Source organism: Coturnix japonica, chromosome 2 (assembly GCF_001577835.2).
Source record: "Coturnix japonica isolate 7356 chromosome 2, Coturnix japonica 2.1, whole genome shotgun sequence".
NCBI lineage: Eukaryota > Metazoa > Chordata > Aves > Galliformes > Phasianidae > Coturnix > Coturnix japonica.
Window position 1 is genome coordinate 109,743,937 of NC_029517.1, and position 14,130 is coordinate 109,758,066.

Genomic DNA, 14,130 nt, shown 5'->3' on the forward strand with positions numbered 1-14,130 from the left:
TGGCAGTTGTTTCAAGTAAGAAGCTAAAATTGTGACTTTATGAATGTAAATAGTACAAAGAATTAGTCATTTTACACTTCTGCACACACAAACAGATGACACATTACCAAGAAAATTTGCCTGGAAGACAAAACAATCAGCATGTGATCACAGAATTAAGAGACATATAAACAATATAAACCAATTATGATCTAATGAGTATTTTTGGAAAACTTCTTAGTTTTACAGAAAGGTCTTTTCTGAGGGTCTGAGGGCATTCCAATAATGGTTGGGTTTTCATATTTCAATACATCGTAATTAACAGCCAGATCTATCCATGAGAGGGAAAGTGAAAAATGACAAAAACCACAGATCCAGCTGTTCAGAAAGTTGCAGAAGGTCCACTAACAAATGGATAGATTAGGTCCACTGGTTAAATAGCCAGAAATGGCAGAAGACCACATCTAATGCTTGTTTTTTCTATTTTCAACAGATAATTGGAAAAAAAAAAACCCAACATCCAGCATATTGCCACTTTCTACTACAACTTCCCCTTTATGATTTCAGATAAAGTATCTTTTCTCCTTTAAAAACAGGTGATGATGACAGAAAGCCAGGACTTGAATTCAGTGGCTACTGTCTGGTAACTCTCCATCTTTGCAGACAGCTTTCTTTCCTTGAATTCATCTATGTCTACAGGAACCAATTCCACTTGAGACATCTGCCCTTTGTGGAAGAGGATGTGACCTTCCTATGGAAATCCAGCCATACACATGAGCAAAACTGATGTGAGAGCATCACACACCACAGTAATTTGACTGATCAGTTTTCTCCCTTTTTGCTAAACCCACTGATAAACCAATGGGGCTTCTTGCTTTTCAAGCTCTGCTTCACGATCATTCACAGCTGTGAGATAGCATTACCAATTTCTAACGTATTTTCCCAGATAAGTTAGCTGCTTTATCTTATCAGAAACATTTTCCCCCCCATGAATCCACCACGGCCTTTTAACCATTTCAAGGCTTTTGGCAGTTCTGTAAAGCCACAAACACTGCAGCAAAAACTCAGTGGAATGTCTAGTATGAGCAGATAGTCTCACAGGTAGCACTGCTGATACTTTGCATTTCTCTCCCTTTAGCTGGGAAGTAGTTAAACTACACGATTATATTGCTAGCTAATGGTTTGTTTTTTTCTTGCCAACATACCTCAATACTCGCCACCTTACTGCCTCCAGTATCAACTGCTGATAAAAACCTGCATAGTTTTTTCCGTAAGCAATTAATTATCACTCATTCGAGCCACTTTATGGTAAAGTAATTGCTTTTCTATGCAATTCTTTGCATATTTTTCCCTTCAAGCCATCAGTAACCTTCAGCTTGCTTTGAGCCAAGTGCTTTGCAACCTGCCCTCAGGCAACTGACATTGCTTAGAAGCTCAGTTACAGAAATACACGTTATAAAAGATCTGCAAATTTTAATATATCCTTGTTTCTATCTGCAGTTACCATCACCTCCCTTTGACAACTTCCCTCCTACCACTGTCGGGCATGTGAGACTTTTGATACACTTGGAAATGACAGTTGAATGTTCCCTGTCCTCCTCCCTGTAGCTCAGATCTGGTACTCGCACCTACTTGGGCCCTAACCTGATGTTACTCTTTCTGCTCCTTTTCAAGAAGTGCTGGCTCTCCCAATCACACTCCTTTAAGTTTTCAACATCTAACAGCAGGAATGTTTCCACAAACTTCTTCAGAGACAACAATGGGGTTACAAAGCCTCTACCCTCAATTTGTTTTAAGTACTCCCCCCCTCCAAGGTCAGTGCAATGGTGCTGTACTCTATAGCCATGCTCTAGCAAACCAGAGGCAGGTGATGCTTCAGCCAGAGAGTTTGGTGATCTTCCTATGAAAACTGAAAGGAACTTTTTGCTTTGGTTTCTAGCCAGAAACTTTCCTTAACCAAAACCAGAAAAAGTTTTACTTTCTGCTTTAAAGTTGCCAAGACCATGACATATATTTGGATTGAAGTTCTTATTTTAAGCTTAAATGTCTTCTAAATTATTCTTAAACTCAAGTAGTTTAATCTCACAGTTAAATGATTACCACACTGTTAATATTTTTAGTGTTTCCATCAGCACATTACATTTTTTCTTTTCTAAAGTCACCTTGGCCTGCCTATGGAAAGCCGTGCTTGGTACCTTGTCACCACCCAGTTGCCAGTCCACGATTTCATGTGCCCTGATCAGGCTGATGCACTGCAATGGAAGTCCTGACCAAATTCAAGCACGCTCCCCATCAATGCTGTTTTAGAGGAGTTTCACATAATTTTTTCTCTATTCGCTATGGAGGATGTACAGACTGCATTTTTTGAATAGCTTATACCTTAACATATCTGCAGTCCATTTCTATATTGCTCATGGGCATATCCCTGATACAACCATCACACTGCAGTCAAACTTCAGTCTCCTCCAATTTCAGTTAAATTTGATCTTAGATTTTGCCCTGAATAGCAATAAACGTGTTGATCAAACAGCTCAAGTATTGAACCACCTAGCCAAGGGATCAGCAAGCACCAAAATAATAAGAGATATACTTAGAATCAAACCGAAAGACTTAAATTTGACAGGTTATGAATTCACATCTTGAGTACAATCTCAGTGGGCTTTTTAGCACCTTCCTCTGCTTCTGCTGTATTGCTGATTAAAAACTGAAGATAGCTATTTTCAAATAGGTCACCAACATTTAAAAGGCATTAAGATCACAGAATCATAGAATGGTTTGGGTTGGAAGGGACCTTTAAGACCATCTAGTTCCAACAGCCTGCTAGAGGCAGGGACACCTCCTTCCTTACTGCTCCCATCCAGGATAAATTTGCATTGTCAACACACAAATGACTTCAACTTCATGTTGAGATCCTTTGTTTACATACAATAGTAACACCATATAGCTTCCAAGGGAGGCACAGTTCAAGATGGGGATTTTGGCATGTTACCTCATTGCCTCTGAAATCAGTTGGTGTAATTCTACTAGAAAGCCCTCTCCTGATTCCTAGGAAAAGCAAGGACAGCCACAAGCTGGTTTAGTGCCCACCAACATGCCACACAGCTCGATTGCATTTCACAAGCTATCTTTCCATTCCAACTTTGTGGCCACCTCATTCTGAAACAGACTCAAGCATGCTATGTGTTATGGACAGCCACTAAAGCTGCCATCTGCTGAGAAAACAAAAGTAATGGGATTTTTTTAAAACAAGGCTCTACCACTTTTGACTCACCACTGAACAAATACGCAGCTCAACAGAGGAGAGAAAGGACGAATCAATACGTTTCAGCCTATTTTTATTCATGGAAGGTGTTAATGCATACCTATTATTAACAACGAAATGAATACATTTGACATGATACACATTCATCCAAAATAAGAGATCAATGCCTGCAAGACTATTTTCAGGCACAGCCTGAGCAGCAGGCTGTGTTCTAAGGGCAACAATAAACTTATCCATTTCTGTGAACAAGAAAGAAATCAGGAGCAGAGCTGACAGCAAACAGAATAGCAGCGATGAGAAACACTGAACTTATTACCGAGATAACATCATAGAAGTAAAAAATATTTAAATTGAATCCCCGTGAGGACAAAGGTTTTGGTTTATCCTTACTACTGCATACACTATTTGCTGTTTGAGTTATTTTAGCAGCATTCTTTTATGTAAGAAGGATCTCGTTTTTGCCATTCTAAGACTGCGTTCTCACCAGAAGGAAAGAGCACGTTGCACAGACTGAATTTCCATTTAGCCAGAAACCTCTATTCATACAGGAATACAAAGAGATAAGACAGTCTTGTAATGATGCTTGGAAATAATCTGCCCTGAATTTCAATGTATCATTACATTCTGGAGCATACTTTGCATTTAATTACTTGCTTCGCCAGCGGTTGCTCATTATACATAAACCATGTTAATCTAATCACTCCAAGCATTTGTAAACCACTGATCTCTAACACCACCTAAGATGTAGCATCTTAAGGTCACTGTATACCTGTTCTCTCCAATTTATCAGTGTGACCGTACTATTTGTTTTCAACCTAGCTAGGACAAAGTCTGTATCTGCATCATTTGTCTGAATATATACAGAGCACTTGTTTTCTAAACATTAAAACACAAATCCAAATGTCTGCTGTACAGATGCACATTATGGCGCAAGGCAGCAAAAACAGGAGTCACTTCCCATCACTTCACTGTACCTGCAGACACACACATTACAGAGCTACATCTCATTTATCTGCAAGAAGTGTAGAACACAATCTGAGATGTTCTTCTATCAGCACACATCCAGATGAATGCCAGAAATTTTCACTTGTGCATGGGCTTAGACAAAAACACGCCCACCATCCGACCGCTCAGGTTTCCACCAGACACGAATTAAGAAGGAGCAGGTTGGCCCAAAATGGGAAGCCATAATTGCTTTTCCAATTATTGGTTTCCCAAATGGAGAGTTTAAAATTAACTAAGACAATTATCACATTTCTCTGCGTGGCATACGTGCCTGGCCCTGCGAGTTGGAGGTCCCTGTGAGACACTATGAGCTTCTGGAAGAAGACAGGGGAGGGCGACCGAGAAGGAAAGTGGAAGAGCTGGGTACACCCAGGTCTGTCTGCCCAGCTCTAGGAAAGTATGAAAAAACAGTTAAAAACAAGTGTGATAACACAATGCAGCAGTTAAATTAATCAAACAACAGGCAATTTTTGCTCTTATTTCTGTTACACTGCTAACTGTAATCACAAACTGCAATTACTGAGTGCCATCACATTAGGTGTTCCTGCTGCAGTGGCTGTAGCTTTGAAATCTCACATCAAGGTATTTTTTACAGTCTTCCTATGAACACCTACCTTCCCTGAAACGACCATTTCTTTCTGTTGTAGGAGATGTAAAGAAGGTAACAGAAGCTAATGAAAAACTATCTGCTGTCTTTGCCAACCCTCACCATCTACATTAAGAAGCTGCACACCACAGCTCTAGGTTTAAGTACTTTAATACATCCTTCTGTATGGACTCTGTTGTGGGCAGAAATATCCACCCACCTGCTCTGCAGTCAACAAATTCTATGCATAATAAAATACATACTAGTAATCTATGTTAATGTTTTGTCTCCTTGATTTTAACAACTTGAAGAGCACTGATGAAGACATAAAGGAAGCTCTGTTTCTTTCCATTTTCTCCTGGTTTAATATCAGCAAGAAAGGCAGTGGTTGCAAGCAGGATGGAGAAACACCATCACTTATCCTATAATCTCATTCAGGGTTAAGCAAGTAAAACTCCCAAAATCCAAGCACCTGAGAGGCAGCAGAGAACTTCCCACATACAGCAGTAAGATGTTGGAAATGCTGCCTCACTGGCTGCTCAGTAAGAAAACTCATCTGATCTGTCTGCATCTGAAAGCTCTCTGTGTGGAGCAAGATGTACAGCAGTGCCCCTGGTGAAAAAAAGATCAGCTTTACTTTCAAGATCTCTTGCAAATCAGATACAGAGAGGTGTGAGGTTTCTAAGGCCAGAAGCGACTGCCCAAGTTTGGAAGCAGCCAGCAGAAATAAAAGACTTGAGATTACAAATCCCTTCAAAGGCTGCAGAAATTCAATCCATTTGCCTAAGCATCGCAGTGGAAAATAAGGACCTTTGCCTATTTCTTTTTGGTTGGTTTGTTTCTTTTTTTTTTTTTTTTTGAATGATGTTCACAGATGTATCCCATTTCTGAACGATATCAGGCACTGAGGATAAAAGCTTCAAGGGTCAGAGCTGATCCCTGGAGCTTGGAGCCTGGAGGACACATTTACACTGTATTACATGATCAGTATTATACATACATCCTTGTCTTCTCTAACTTGTTTCAAGTCAGGACGTAGTGAGCACGACCCTCCAGAGGAGATGAGCACATAAGGAGTGTTGCCACCAGTTCAGATGTTCTCCCAAAGCTATGTTTGGCTCCAGACAAAAACATGAACAGTTTTCCTGTTCAGAGTGCCAGCAGAGCAGCTTATTTTTGGGTCTGACTGCACAGCAAAGTGGTATCAGAGTTTCATTTCAGTACCCCTGCAGGCAAAGGAATAACACAAGCAGAAATGTGCAGAGGCCAAACGTGACCTTTGCTTCCTCAGTGTCTCTAGGCACAACGCCTCTGGCAAACTGGATGGACTAACCTGCCTCACAGGAGAAGAGCACTCACTAAGAACATGAAGAATGAATCCCAAAGTTCTCTGCAGAGCTCATCCAGCCAAAGAGATGCTGTTCCCAAAAGGAGGAAGGCTTGCTCCCTTCTCTCCCTTTCTTTTTCCTCCTTCGTGCCCCAGCTGGGATGTTATCACCTCTTTGCTCGCACTATCAGGATGCTGTATTGGTTGCCAGCTGTTTAGGCAAGTTCAGGCAGCCCACTGCAGTATGCAGCAAGTTTTAACACAAGCCAATGGAGACCAGTGCATCACTGGAAGCTGGAAGAATGAAGGACAGAAGGGATAGGGATGCTTTACCCTCTTTTATACTGATGAAACGGGTTAGCTTGACATGGCAACTGCAGGTAAAACCCAGAGCCCCATCCCAAAGGAAGCAGTGGGAAGAACACGGGCAGAAGAAGCCTCTTCTCTCATGCCCTGAGGAAAGAAGGACAGCTGTCTACATCGCTGGCCACACATCTAGAAGCAAATCCCTGGCAGCCTCAGTTCCACCATTATTAACTATCCTGCTTTTCCCATCCAGCTCTGTACCAGACGAGCCCCGTGCAGCAGCGAGCCATGAGCTAGTGAGGCACCACTGCTCACCTGGATAGTCAGCAACAGCTGCACCACATTGGGCTGTAAAGAAGCTGGTTCTGATATTTTCCTTAGGCAGCATTTACATTAGACACAATTACATACAGAAGAGACTTGTTATAAAATACATCTTCAAAAACACTTTCAATTCAAAGACTGTTCTGGCCATTCCAAAGGCATGTATGTATACAGGATCAAGTTGGCTCACCAAAGGTTTCCATACAACGTTCTCTCTGTCAGTGTGATGGAGGCTTGATCTGCTGAAGCAGAAAATTTCCTAAGTAACCAGCCCATCTCATGACTGCTTGTCATAATTGCATTGCCTATCTAAAGTTCAAGTCAGCTTTTATCCACTCCGTTAAAAAATACATTCGAGATGGTAAAACGATGAGCTGTGTAATTTCACACTTCGGTATCCAATCACTGAGGCGTTTTACCTGCTCTGATTCTGTGTCCAGTGATGGTAAGTGCCTCTGGTAGATTGAAGTCACACTTAGGGATCAGTAGGACCGATGGAGAGAGGTTTTAAGAGACTAATGGATGCACACCCGTGGTTATGTCACTGGGCTCTAATTCCGAGTCTGTTTAAACTAGAGGGATTTTCCCATCAGCTTCAGTAGGGTCAGGATTTTAGGGAAGTTTGGCTCTTCTCTTTGACAAAAGCAGCAATGAAAAGATGTGTATTTTTATCCCAAGTTCGAGCAACAGAAGTCGTTCGGTTTCCTGTCTTCGTTAGTTTTGTTGTCAAACAACAAACACCACCCACACATGTACTTTCTCATACAATGAGGCAAACGTCACCACAGCCATCACTTCAGGCTGGAAAGTCTGGCAAGTTGCCTGAAAGGTGAAAGTGATCAAATTGCAGATTGTTCATCAGCGCTGGGCTGCCATCGCTCAACGCTTACACGCTCTGCAACGCACTGCAATTAGATGTCACCATCAGACCACGAACTCTAAGCTGAGCACCACAGAAGACAACACGCACTCTTTTTTTTCACACTCTTTATTCACTTTGTATTTCCTGTTCAGTCTTTAAAAATAAATACGAACACTAATAACAGTTTCTCTTTTAGTTCTCAGTATCCTTTTGGCTGACCTCAAGCAATAGTCAAGCTGCTTGCTATTTTTAGTTAAGTCATTCAATAAATCACTTGAAAGTATTATGAATACTCAAGGTTAATGAAGAGAAAGCCAATGGGCACTTTCTTACTGAGGAAAAAAAACTAACACCATCCTTGCCCAACCCACAACAATACTTAAAGAGGGCTGAGCAATGCAGAAACTGGTAGAACCACAGAACTGCTCAGGTTGGAAAAGACCTTCAAGATCACCGAGTACAACCACAACCTAACCATAACACCCTAACAACCCGCCACTAAACTGTGTCCCTGAGCACCACATCTAAATGGTTTTTAAACACATTGATGGTGACTCAACCACCTCCCTGGGGAGCCTATTCCAGATACTGGAAGGAATCAATAAGGTCTCCCCTCAGCCTCCTTTCCCCAGACTAAACAGCCCCAGTTCCTTCAGTCTCTCCTCATAGGGCACATTCTCCAAGCCCTTCACAAGCCTTGTTGCCCTTCTTTGGGTCTGCTCCAGCACCTCAATATCCTTTCTGCACTGAGATGTCCCAAACTGAACACAGTACTTGAGCACACCAAGGTCCCTTTCCATCAGGCAGCCTTCCAGCCACTCCTCCTCAAGCTTGTAGGGTTGCCTGGAGTTGCTGTGACTAAAATGCAGGACCCAACACTTGGCCCTATTGAAACTCATACAGTTTACCCTGGCCCATCCATCCAGACTATCCACGTCCCTCTGGTAGGGCATAAGTCTATGCCGCCATATTTCTCATGGGATGCATTACACATACTGAGGACCGAATCATAAAAAGCACTTTTTCAATATTGAGTTTGCAGATACAAAGAGCACACAGCACACGTCTACCAGCAGTACACGCTGTGTCCCTGACAGCAACTCGCGACCACTCCAACCAGCCTCACTGGGGGCTGAGAACGGTCCCACACGCACGGGTTAGAGCTGCCAGTGGCTCCAGCACACCTCATTCGTCACACATAGTTACAGTTTGCTCACACAATTCCTTTTAAGGGCAAAGTGGTTACCCTTGGTCAGTGTCCAGCAAACAACAAAAAAATAAACTGCATCAAAAATTCCCAGCAAATTGCTCCCATTCATTCTTCATTACAAGAGATTGAGGAAAAAGGATACCGTCCTACAGTTGCACCACTCAGATCCCTGCCTCCACTAATCCATACTACGCACAAGCTTTTCTATTTGTAATAAAGAGGAAAAAGCCAAGTCTACCAGGGTAATTTTCACACTGTCACCAGCCAGGTTTTCAGTCAGGGTCTACACTTACTTACTTAGAAAAATACAGTGGAGCTGCTGGTGTTAATAAATCTATATTGTCTTAATTTGCTCGTCCTCCACAGCCTATCAGTACTCATTTCTTCTCTCTTTAACCCTGTAGCAGCAAGCAGAGCAGCACTGTGCTTGCCCTGTGCAGCCCAACATCGCAGGAGCCTGCTCCCAGTTCAGTATTACACAGATATTAGTACAGAAGTAACAGTTACTGCCAATACTGGGCTGAGAGAAAGCTGTTCATTCTTCAGTTAGCATGTAAGTTCCTAAAGTGTTTTTGAGACCTCTCCACCACAAAGTGAAGTCGCTATTTAATGACAAATTGCTTTTTGCAAATTGCCAGTTCAAATACATTGGCACGCACACAGGAAAGCCAAATCAAATAGCACTTGACTAATCAAGCAACAAGTAGGTTTGTTCTGCCTGAGGTGAGCCTATAATCCATGTAAAGAGTAAACGTGGACGTTTGATTTCAAGGATGACAATGAATTCACACCTGGCTTTAGAAAGATGGCAGAGAAAAGAAGGTGAGAGGGAATTCAGTGAAACAAAACAAAGCATGTAAATAAGGGGCAAATAACTTCTTCCAAAGTTGGAAGACTTTTCTTTCTCTTCTAATCTCAAAAGGTTGGAGATCTAGATGCAGACAAGGCACAAACTGCAGGTTCCATGGAGGTTCATGTACAAGATGTCCAGTCAGCACCTTTGTGTCACTTGTTTTCTGACCCACGTGAATGAATCAGTTCAGGCAGTACTGGCAATGCTGGCAATTCCAACACAGCCCTACAGGCTCAGGTTTCCTGGGCTGTCCTCCCACTAGCTGCCACTGGCCTGCACACACCAATCCCAGCACCAGGCTGGAACAGCAGGGAAAGAGAAGAAAAAAGGAGCCCTCTCCAGTACCCAGCCTCTTCCTCTTGAGTAACCATGTGGCTACATTGACACAAGGCAGCAATCTCTCCTCCCCCTTATTCCCTCTCTCACATTTATTGTCTCCTTCCAGGACTGCAGAAATCCGAGATCAGACTTTAGAAGGTACTTCTATTTCTCTCCACACTTTAGTGATGGTCAGGAAGTGACTGCCACTGGCATAGTGGTACAGCTTACCTCAGCCAGTGGGCCAAACTCCCCAGCTCCTTTAACAACTATAAATTCCAAAGCAGACTCTGCAACACATTCATCACCAGCTCCATGGAAGGAACTCCATGAAGAGCACAGAAAACACCTAGACTTAAAATGCTTTTTCACCAAGGGCAGCATATGTCAGTCATATACGTGTGCAACCACCTCTGAAGGCCAGCTCAGGAAGCAGACACCCCTCATCCTCTGCCAGCTCTCAATTTGCATGGACCCAACTCTAACTGAGGGTGCACCATGCCAGGTCGTTACCCTCTCACACTTCCCTGCATTCACTTCTGGTCTGCTTCTCTCACTTTTAATCTGTCACTCCGAACTTACTTGAAAGACCCTGAGCTTTATGCACTCCTACCCTATCAACCCCTAAGGAAATGCACCAAAATAAAGACAACTTAATTTCTTCATCTGTTACTGTATTTTTCTTAGTTTATGGTATTTAAAAATGTAAGTGCTGAATGAAGGAATGGAGTAGGTCAGGAGAGCCAGAAGTACTCTTCCAAAGCCCTAAGAAGGTGCACACCTACTTACTGAGCCACACATAAGTATAACGCTCTTGTATGAACATACAGACTGCAGTAAGAGAGACAAATATCAGCTGCCTTAATGTATAATGACAGACAGACACTAACCCTGTGCTGTGGACTGGCAAAGAGAACGATGCATGCAGCCAGCCTGTGCTGTACGCAGGTTACAGCTGTGTCACCCAGCTGCTGGTCTCATCCGCTGTGCCCTGCTGGAGAACCTCGTGCCTTGTCCTACAAGCTGCCCTCCCCAAGCCCCCTCCAGCACTCAGTGCCATGGCAGCCGAGAGCCCTGGAAAGAAGCAGCACACCTTGTGTGTAAGGTAACGCTGGCCACCAAGTGAAGTGCTGAGGGCTCTGCAGCACTGAGGAGCACAGGGGCCGGGCTCACACTCATCACTGGGTGGCACTGGCTCATGGAACCTGGGCAGACTCTGCACCCAGATGGATCAATCCTGCCGGGACCTGGGGCAGCCACTGTTTCTCTCCTTATGTGTGCTTCTACTAGGGGTGCAGGGGAGACCACGGGGTAACACGACACAGCCACACCACTGCTCCTCCCCTCCTGGTAAGTAAGACTCACTATAGAGAATGTAAAAAAACAACCAAAAATCCAATGGATACACCTTTAACTCTCAAACACAATTATTTCTGATCCTCCTGCACCACATGAAACCTATGCAGACCGGCACACGGACCTACCTGTCCTACCTGCGTTACACCAAGAGAAAACCGCCCGCAGAAAAGCACTCCTAACAAAATACCTGAGCCCAAGCCCGCAAGCTCCCAGCGTGCGGACGTTCGGCAGGGCGCTCCCCATACATCCCGGTGGCGCACACCGGGACCGGCTGTGCACGGGGCCTGCGCTGCCCTCCGGCCCGCCCCAACTTTTACTTATCCCCCCACTTAGTCCCAGCCGCTCCGCACGCCGGGCGGCCCGCACACGCGGCGGCACTGCCTTGCCGGGAGCGGCACCACACCCGCCGGCCTCGGCCCCCTCCGCAGCCGCGCTCTCTCCGCGCTCCCTCCCGAGGACTCCCGCAGCCCCGCCGCCCTTCCGGCCCCGCTCCGTGATCCCTCGCACCGCCGCCGCTTTGTGCGGAACTTGTTGAGCTCCGGCCGCGGATGGAGGGGCCGCTCCCGCCGCATCCCGCCCCGGCCCACGGGCCCTGCCCGCCCCGCGCCCGCCGCCGCCTCCCGCCGCCCGCGCCCCGGCCCGCCGGCAGCGGGGAGCGCCGCACTCCGGCCCGTTCCGCCGCTCCCCGCCCGCCCGGACGCACCTTGAGGCTCGCCCGGAGGGGGCCCTTGCCGTGGGCGCTCAGCGCCGGGGGGGGGCTCCCCAAGCCGCCTTCCTCCTCCTCCTCTTCCTCCTCCACCTCCACCACCACGTCCTCGTCCTCGTCCTCCTCCTCCACCGCGGTGGCCGAGCCCTCCCGCCGGGGCGGCCTCCAGGCGCTCTCGGGCTTGGGGGGCCGGGCCCCGTCCGCCTGCGCTGCCGCCGGCCCCGCGCTCAGCCGCCGGCTGCCCATGCTGGAGCGCTTGGCCAGGCGCCGCGCCTGCATCGTGCCCCGCCCGGCCCGGCCCGCTCAGCGCAGGCTGCGGGCGGCGGCCCCGCCGCGGGCGCGCAGCGGCAGCGCACAGCCCAAGGGGCGGCGGCGGCGGCGGCGGCGCTCACCGGGGTCGGCGGTGGGTGTGTGCGCCGGGTGCGCGGCGGCCATGGGGGCCCGGGGCGCGGCGAGGCGGGCCCGGAGCCGGCGCGGCCGCCCCGCAGCTCGCCCACCTGCTCCCGCCCGCCGCCCTGCCCTGCCCGGCCCGGCCCCGGCTGTCGGGCGCGGTGCGGGGTCCGCTCCCGCCGGCCCTTCCTCGCTCCGCCGGTCCCCGGCGCCAAAACCCGGACTGGATTCCCGCCGTCCGCGGGGCCGCGCCGCACGGAGCCGCGGGCCGGTCGCCTTGCGGAGCTCCGCGGCCTCCCGCCGCCCACCTGCTGCGGCCCGGCACGGCACCGGCACCGCCCGCAGCCGGGGGGAGCGGCGGCCCTCGGTGCGTGGGACGGGGCTGGGGCGGCTCGGGCCTGGGCTGCAGTGACAGGAGCGAGCCTCAACCCGAGCTTGTCTGAAACGTAGGAACTGAACCTCGGGACACGAAAGAGACTTTAAAATAATATTTCAAACCAGAGTTTCGTGATATCGCAGCAACTATTGACATTTCCTATCACCTTCCTTACCACCTACTGACGTATCCTGCTATTAATTTATAATTAGAATGGTCTCATCCTCTTCCTAACCTTCTCCTCGACTAAGTTGTCTTTATTTACTTGCTGTTTCTGAGCTATATATACCTACATACACGTTCTTTTCCATTTACAAACAAATTACAGTAATTCCCTTCTCTGTGTTTAGTAGCCGTCCCCACATGCATTCTGCTGAACAGAAACATTCATGTGCCACACGCACAAAGTACCAGCATGGAGCCCAGCCTCCAAGTCCACTTTTGACAGTGGCAAATGAACATAATGATTTGGGTTCATTCTGGAATACAACACACAGTGCTTTCCAGGCAGGAAATTATAGATAACACAGTTACCATTCTTACAGAAATAATGAAATTACTTTTTCTGTCTAACTGAGGAAGTTGTTTCAATTTTCTCCACCTGGCTGCACAAAACAGCCCCTTTCCCAGGTTATTTCTGGTCAAGATCTGTAACAGAATCACTGGCAAACCCTACCCTACCTGGTTTTCCCACAGCATTTCCTCACACATCACAAAGTGCCTTTCCAGCTCTATTGGCTGCCCCACGCTGGCTCAGCCCACCTCTCTGCAGAGCAGCACAGGGCTGTGATGTGCTGCCACCAGCCCCAGTGGCCATGTGTCCTCCCAAAGCTTCACGTGTTACTGCAGCTGTCACAGAATCACAGAATGACCCGGGTTGGAAGGGACCTCAAGGATCATGTAGTTCCAACCCCCCTGCCTGGCAGGGCCACCAAACATACACATTTACTAGATCAGGTTGCCCAGGGCCCCGTCCAACCTGGTCTTGAACACCTCCAAGGACGGGGCATCCACAACCTCCCTGGGCAGCCTGTTCCAGGGCCTAACCACTCTCCTAGTGAAGAACTTTCCCCTAACATCCAACCTAAATCTTCCCTCTTTTAACTTAAAACCATTTCCCCGTGTCCTGCTATTATCAGCCCTTTCCAAGAGTTTACTCCCCTCCTGGGAGTAAGTTCCCTTCAGGTATTGAAAGGCTGCAATGAGGTCACCCCGCAACCTTCTCTTCTCTAGGCTGAACAAACCCAACTCCCTCAGCCTGTCCTCA

General features: G+C 47.1%; 1 protein-coding gene across 1 annotated transcript in view; it reads right to left on the reverse strand.

Moving 5' to 3' along the window:
- ZNF704 (zinc finger protein 704) overlaps window positions 1-12,344 on the reverse strand; it is a 60,961-nt gene extending 48,617 nt beyond the window's left edge. The window contains exon 1 of the mRNA XM_015855876.2: window positions 12,095-12,344. Within this exon, the coding sequence (XP_015711362.2) occupies window positions 12,095-12,343 (249 nt within the window). The 5' untranslated portion in view covers window position 12,344. The remainder of the gene's footprint in view (window positions 1-12,094) is intronic.
- Between the last annotated feature and the right edge of the window lie 1,786 nt (window positions 12,345-14,130).